Source organism: Plasmodium fragile, assembly GCF_000956335.1.
Source record: "Plasmodium fragile strain nilgiri unplaced genomic scaffold supercont1.22, whole genome shotgun sequence".
NCBI classification, from domain to species: Eukaryota; Apicomplexa; class Aconoidasida; order Haemosporida; family Plasmodiidae; genus Plasmodium; species Plasmodium fragile.
Genome location: NW_012192602.1, coordinates 353,348 through 360,761, shown reverse-complemented (window position 1 = coordinate 360,761; position 7,414 = coordinate 353,348). Strand labels below are relative to the sequence as shown.

At 47.4% G+C, this 7,414-nt stretch overlaps 3 protein-coding genes across 3 annotated transcripts; 1 reads left to right on the top strand and 2 right to left on the bottom strand.

Annotated features, from left to right (window-relative positions):
• Positions 1-178: 178 nt before the first annotated feature.
• On the bottom strand, positions 179-670 carry AK88_02344 (uncharacterized protein; the record flags this gene model as incomplete). Its single annotated transcript, XM_012479975.1, has 2 exons — positions 179-394; positions 590-670. The coding sequence occupies 2 exons, from the start codon at positions 668-670 to the stop codon at positions 179-181; spliced, it is 297 nt and encodes a 98-aa protein (XP_012335398.1).
• Positions 671-1,349: 679 nt separating this feature from the next.
• Positions 1,350-4,214, top strand: AK88_02343 (uncharacterized protein; the record flags this gene model as incomplete). The annotated part of the gene is made up of 1 exon (XM_012479974.1): positions 1,350-4,214. The coding sequence occupies one exon, from the start codon at positions 1,350-1,352 to the stop codon at positions 4,212-4,214; it is 2,865 nt and encodes a 954-aa protein (XP_012335397.1).
• A 285-nt stretch (positions 4,215-4,499) lies between these two features.
• Positions 4,500-6,140, bottom strand: AK88_02342 (T-complex protein 1, gamma subunit; the record flags this gene model as incomplete). Its single annotated transcript, XM_012479973.1, has 1 exon — positions 4,500-6,140. One exon carries the CDS (start codon positions 6,138-6,140, stop codon positions 4,500-4,502), a length of 1,641 nt encoding a protein of 546 aa, XP_012335396.1.
• Positions 6,141-7,414: the final 1,274 nt, after the last annotated feature.

Below are 7,414 nucleotides of genomic sequence, written 5' to 3'. Positions count from 1 at the left end.
CATACAGCACGCGTGCTTGCAGTCCTCTGGGCCAGCTGGATACCCTGTTGCTTCTGGTGGGGAGAACAAAAAAAAAAAAAAAAAAAAAAAAAAAGCTAGCCACTTCACCAACTGTAGGGCACAGAAATGCACACTTGGGCCGCACCGGGGGTGACACAGAAAATTGTCTGGACTGTCCCTATGTGTGTGGCATGCGTTCGCCACTTTGTGTAATTGCTTCCCTACTGGTGGGTGGCACACATAATCGAGTTGGTGCAGGTCTTCCCGACTTGCAGCTAGCTGTTGGCATATTTTGGCTTACCTTGGCCAGGTAAACTATTGGCAGCGTGAACAGAAAGACGGAAAACAGGTTAAAGGAGAAGAAGATCTTCCGGTCGTTTTCGGCCATGTTGAACTGGGGGTGGGGGAAAGCGAGACAGGGGTGTACTCTCATGCACATATATACGCGAACATTTTCATGCATATCTGCAGACGAATATGTTCACGTGCTGAGGCTCGTGCGGGCCAACCGTTTTTTGCAGGCCCCTCTTGGGGAAGTTTAGCAACGCGGTCACGGCGCGCCTCGCCGCTCGCCCTTCGTGTAACTCACTCGTCTCATGTTCCTGTTCACGGTCAGCGGGGAGGGGACCCGGACGTACTTGAGCGTGGAGAAGAACGCGGCCTTCTTCATTTTGGCGCACGTAGGGGGGGAGAGAGAAGTCGAGTATGAGATTTGCTATGCCCTTTTTGCTCTTCTGCGCAGCGTGTTACCTTGCGGTTTTACCTAACAGTTTTACTTTGTGCTTTTCCGTCAAATGACACATTTTTGCTGACCCATTCTCTACTTGTTCGCTTTATCGTTCACGTTCTCGTTCGCGTTCACGTTGGCAAAGGGTTGATTTATCTCCGTCCATGCAGTTGCTCCTCGCGTATATACACCTGCAACGGGTAGAAGCGAATTGACAATTTGGTCGTTTCCTCCTCTGTGCCGTTTGTTATACTCTCGTAAGTGGGCATAAAAAAAAAAAAAAAAAAAAAAAAGATAAGCAAAACGATTAGCTGACTGGCTGTGACGCCGACTGTGTAAAGTGTAGCAGAATGTACACATTGTAAAAAGGACCCCGCGGAAAAAGGAAAACCCGATGGGGTGATCTCTCTCCTGTGGTAATGCAAACATGTTGCTGCTTGTATGCTCCTTGCTTCGTTAGTACGTCCTGGCTAATGCCTCAAGCTGGTGCAACATGCCACAGGACTTAAACACCCCACACAACCCGGGTCACAAAACAAAACACACTGGCTCGCTCAACGGAACTGCGTAGAATGGAGGACATATCAGGACTTCCACTCCTTTGTTGACCCTCTTAAGAAAAATGAAGAGGATGTACATTGGCTTAGCTCTACTCTATTGTAGTGTACTGGATCTACTGCATGCGCTCTTCAAGAAAAGTGGTGGGGTGATAAAGAAGAACCCTCTGCATGACAAAGGGCTTGGTTACATCTCCTCTCTAGAGAAGCAGAACACTGCGAACAGCATCCACATGAAACATATAACGCTCATAAAGAGGAAGAAAAAAAAGTTCATTCTTGCTAAAAAAAAAAGAGACACCAACATGTTAATTACGGTGCGCGCTTCCCAGCAGGAGGGCGCGGACGGCCTCAGGATGAGTCCCCCCCTGTACATGCTCGGTCAGGATACCCTGGACCCCTCAGATGGGGGCAGCGGCCAATCGGGTGCAAGAAGCAGCCAATCGGGTGGAAGTGGCGCAGATGGAGGGGGCGAAGAGGACGCCCCGAGCAGAGGCCAACCCCACGTGCAGCTGCAGCCCCCCAGTGAGGAAGCCCTGTCCCCCAGTTCCCCTGGGCACGACGACGGGGATGACGTGGAAGATGACCAAGACGAGAGGAGGAAGAAGAAAAGGAAAAAAAAAAAAAAAGAGTCAAGGGGGGAGAACAGCAACTCAGTTGAGGAGAGGGAAGAGAAGGAAAGCAACCCCGATGGAAACAAAGACATGCTCAACGTCGACACTCCAGAGTACGAAGCGCACCTGTCCAAACTAGCCAACTCCTATTTGAAGAAAGCCGAGACGATGGACAGCAAACAGCTAGCTGGTCTAGACAAAGAGAAGATGCTGGAGGAGTACAATCGCTTGGTGCAAATTCTTAAAGAAAGCGCACATGAAAAAAAGAGGCAGTATGAAGGGAACGAAAAGAAGGACATGTACGAGCTAAACGAGAGAGTCATTAACAGCTCGAGGAAGCTCAACCTGCAGAAGATGAAGAGGGAGATTGAAAAGTCCTTCACCCCCAACGACGCCGTGGAGAAGAAGATTCAGGATTACATGTTTATGTTTACGCAGGCTCCGCCTGGCGGTGCCGCGGATCGGCCCACTGCGGAAGTCAGCACAGCAGATCGGTCTGCTGCAGATGGCCGTACTGCGGATGGGTCCACTGCTCATGTCAGCACAGCAGATAGGGCCAGTGCGGATGGGGCGCCGCCTAGCAGCACCCCAGGGGCTACGGAGCCCCCCCAGGATGAACTGCTCGAGGAGCACGAGGAAAGGGAAAACAAAGAAATCCTGAGGCGCCTGTCCTGGGGGGACTACAGCGGAGTTGACAAATTCCATTTTAAATTTTCCGCCAAGGACCTGGACAGGATGAAGAACATCGAGTCCACGGAGGACGAGTCGGCAGACGAGCGAAAACTAGTCGACGCTGCGTTTAAGAGGATAATGAAGGACAACACTGTGGTGAAGGAACTCAAGGACAAGGAGAAGGCCTTCCTGCAGCTGTACGAGCAGGGGCGCAGGGAGAACAAAATCGAGCGCGACGAGAATGTTGAAAATTTGAAGTATTACAATGAGATGCAGAGGCAAGGGCAGAGGGAAGGGCAGACACAAGTGCAGAGGCGGGGCCAAAGTGGAGACACGTCCGAGGACAGCGCCGGGAGTGCCGCCGACGGAAACACCTGCAAGTCAGCACCCGGCGAACTGATCAACAGGAAGCTCTTCTTCAACCGCGTGTCGTCCCAGTTCGTGCATATAAAAAACGAGGACATTGAAGAAATGAGCGAAGCACAAGTGAGAGACGAGCTGAGGAAGAGGGGATACCCCACCTTCGGTTCCATTAAAGAAATTAAAATGAGGCTACAAGACGTTATGCGCATAAGGCAGAATCACGAGTACGACATCAGGACAATTTTGAAGAACCCGGAAAAACATGTGCTCTCCCACATAAGGCTAGATAAACTAAAAGAAAACCTAAAGGAGTTTAAGGAGAATGAGCGCTGTGGAGACACCGAGTCGAAAATAAAGCAGCTGGATGCCGCCATGGAAATAGCAAATTTTATTAACGACCCCGTGGATTACCTGCGTATTGACACGACGGAGAGGTTCGCGGAGGTGGCAGAGCAGGAGCGCCCCGGTTACCATCGCCGAGCAGGGGAACGCCCCGGTGAAGATGGCTCAGCAGGGGAACGCCCCGGTGAAGGTGGCTCAGCAGGGGACGAGGAGGACCTCTCCAAGGTGCCCATCGTCAACGACTGCAACATCAGTGAGCAAATATCCATGGCGGAAAAACTCAAAAAAAATTTCACCTTGGAAGAAAATGAAAGACAACCAGATCAAGTCGTTCGATTCGGAAGTGAAGAAAACGTCGAGTCCTCAACCGCATCATCATTTGAAAATCAGTTGCAGGAAGAGCAGGAGGAACAGTGCAGACGGGAAGTTCTTAAATTTGGAGGACTACAAGAAACCATACAGGAATTTCACTCTAAACACAGCTTGCCTCTAGACTTCATTGGAGATTTTATATGTAAGGTGTCTAGTGAAACTACGTACAATATAAATAGGTATAGGAAAAGGAGGAAGGAAGAGGTGGAAGCTTTGAAGAAAAATGAATTTGAATTCCTCATGTATGGCAATTCGATCAACAGGGATATTATTGTTCACAAGTTCGTTAACACAAATGAATTGATCAGTCATTATTTAACGACCAAGGACATTGTGACTCTCATTGAGTATAGTAATATGGCGGACCCTGTGGACATAATTAATTTTTACTCCCCGGAGACCATTTTCATGCTAAGTGAGGAGTATGGGGTCACTGTGGATAAGGTGATCGACGCGTGCACTAGACTCAACATCCGCCTGCCCTTCGGCGGAGACACGCACCTCAATGCGAACTGCTTCAACGTCCTCACCACCTGCTTGGCGCGAATGAGCGGTGAGCGGCGATGATAAGCGATAAGCGGCGAGGACGCACTTCCGTAACGTCTGCTCTGCCGTAACGTCAGCTATGCTCATCCACGTAATTACTTTTTTTTTTTTTTTTTTTTGTGACTTGCTCGAGTCGAGCGAAAAGTTTGTCCGCGCAAGAGCGGGGATTGTATAAAAAAAAAAAAAATGCGCACAGCGTTATTAATTTTTTTACAAGAAAGGGTGTGTATACAAGTGCGGCGTCCACGCGGTGTGTACAGTGCGGCGCGAACGACCAGCTTCTTACCGGCACGCACGTGCAGAGCCCTACTCGAACTCGTTTTGCACGGGCTTCTGCAGCTTGTCCTCCTTGCCGATTCCGCTGACCACGTCGTCGATGCGCAGAATCATGGCCGCGGCCTCGATGGCGCTCTTGTATATTTGCTTCTTCACAGCAAGCAGGTCCCAAATATTTTTCGTGGACACATCAATGATCTCCCCAGTGATGCCATCGACCCCAAACTTCTCTCCACCAGCAGTCTCATGTTTTATCCTGAGCTCGTTAATAGTTTTTACAACATTGGCTCCACTGTTCTGGGCCAAAATTTTCGGAATGATTTCCAAGGCAGAACCCACAGCTTCCATAATACTTTTTCTAGCATCATCATATTGGCTAGCTTGACTGATGAGGTGTTGTCCTACTCTCATTTCAGTACACCCACCTCCATAAAGTAGTTTCCCTTCCATAATGATATTCTTCGCCACATTCATTCCGTCGTGAAGGTTCCTTTCAACTTCGTTAAGAACATCCTTCGTTGATCCTCTTAACAAAATGGTACATGCTCGTGGGTTCTCACATTCTACAAAATGAGCATAATAATCATCACCAATCTTTTTAACTTCAAATAAACCACACTTGGTACCGATATCACTCTCCACAATTTCATCACACCTATTAACAATGGTAGCACCACTAATTCTTTCAAGTCTATTCAGATCTGTTTTCCTCACTCTTCTAATAACACTTATATTTTTTTTAACGAGAAAATGTTGAGCTAAATCAGATACTCCTTTCTCTGTAACCACAATATCACATCTGCTGTCGATGATGTGTTCACATAACTTTTTCACTTCTATCTCTTCTTGTAACAACAATTGATTCCATGTCTCTTCATCGAGTATTTCCACATTCGTTTGACTCTCCGCCTTTTTATATTCTAAAGTACAATCTAGAAGAAGGATCCTTGGGTTTTCAATTCTTCTTCTCATTTTAGGGTGTACAATATCTTTGTTCAGCATAACTCCTTTTAATACATAACTGTCTGTGATATCTCCTCCAGGAATTTTTTCTACTTTTGCATATCTTTTAATGTCGATTTCTTTTTTTCCCATGACATTGGATTCTACCTTCACACACTGTACTGCTTGCAGAGCTAAATGACTCACCATTTTGTTATACCTGTTCACAAACTTGGTACTCAGACATGAATCAATTGCTTTAAGTAAACTCTTTTCATCATTTACATCTACCTGAATCGATATAGAATCTAAAAATTTCACCGCCTTGTTCAGTGCATCCATATAACAATTAACAATTATGGTTGGGTGTATTTTTTGCTTCAAGAATATTTCTGCTATGCTTAGTAACTCCCCCGACAGGATAACCACTGATGTCGTACCGTCTCCTACTTCCTCATCTTGTGATCTGCTCAACTCGATGAGCGACTTGGCCGCGGGGTGCGCCACGTCTATTTCTCTCAGTATTGAATTTCCGTCGTTCGTTATGACTATGCCTCCCAGTGGGTCCAGCATCATCTTCAGCATCGCCATGGGGCCCAACGTCGTCTTCACGATGTCGCTCACTGCGCGGCTCGCCTGTATGTTGGACAACTGGGTCTTGCGACCCTCCTCCCTCTTCGTGTTTGGCTTGAACACGAGGACTGCACCTGGATTCTTCAACATCTGCATGGGGTAACAGGCAAAAAGAGCAATTTACTAACGGAGGCGCAGTGGGCACCTAACCAATCGATGTTGTGTTCACCACTTGTCGGTATTGTACGCACGCATGCACGGACGCACGGACACATATGTATGCGGGGCAGCGTCACACTTTACCTTGACGGATACGCGAGGGAATACTCTCCTTGGGGACGCTGGTCGCGGTACTTCTCCTCACAAGGGGCAGTACTTTCTATCTGCGCTGATTTGGAGAGGTAACCCCCTGGGGAAGCGCGAAGTTGATCAAGTGGTAGGGCCAACGCAATGACAAAGTTATTATATAGATGAGAAGGGAAACATGCACAATGACTGCGCAGATGGAGAGAGAGAAAAAAAAACTTATTTAATCCCAAAAGGGCATAAAAAAAAAAAAAAAAAAGGATACCGTGGTGACACAAAAAAAAAAAAAAATACCACAGCAAAGTTGGCAGCAAAGTGGCACCTGAGAGAAAAACACTTAAAACCACGCAGGGATGTAGCAACAAAAAAAAAAAAAAAAAAAAAAAAAAAAAATCAACAACGAGGGGAAGCCTACCTCGAATGGTTATCATTCAAAAGGTTTTAATTTTATTTTTTTTACTGGTAAAAAAAATAAGTACGCACCCGTGGTTTTGCTACAAACTGCGCACGGTGGTCCCGCTGTATGAAATATATGTACAGGGGTGTGGCGCAATGGGCGTCCCTCTGTCACCCTTCTGCTATATATATATATATCGCTGCTGCGGTGCTCCATGTTTTCGGCTCCCCTTGGGAAAAGTAGAGCTCCTGCATTTTCGGTGATGATACCCTGGTGTTTTGCGATTTGTAGTTGGTTCTCTTTTGTGGACTCCCGTAAAGGCAGAAAGCGCATGGAAAGCCCGCCTGCTCGACACCTACGTAGCATTTGGCGTTTGCCCCACCGAGCTTAACCCATCGCCAGCGTCCCTTCATCCCCCGCGCGTACACACTTGTGTAACGCTTAGAGCACCGTCGGAAGGGCAGTCATTCTTCTCACAAGCAAAGCTAAACGGTGAGGATTTTCCCCGGAGGAAAAAAAACGGGGGTGGTGGAAAAAAACGCGCCCTCCCCGCCTCTTCCCTAAATGGGGACCATTATGTGCCATGGAGCCAAAAAATGGAAAGCCCCCATGCGTGCAACAAACATCGCCCAGTTGGAACACAATGCGAAGTGCCGCTGACCAATTTTTGCATTTCCCATTCATGCGTACTTTTTTTTTTTTTTTTTTTTTTTTTTACGTTCTAGCC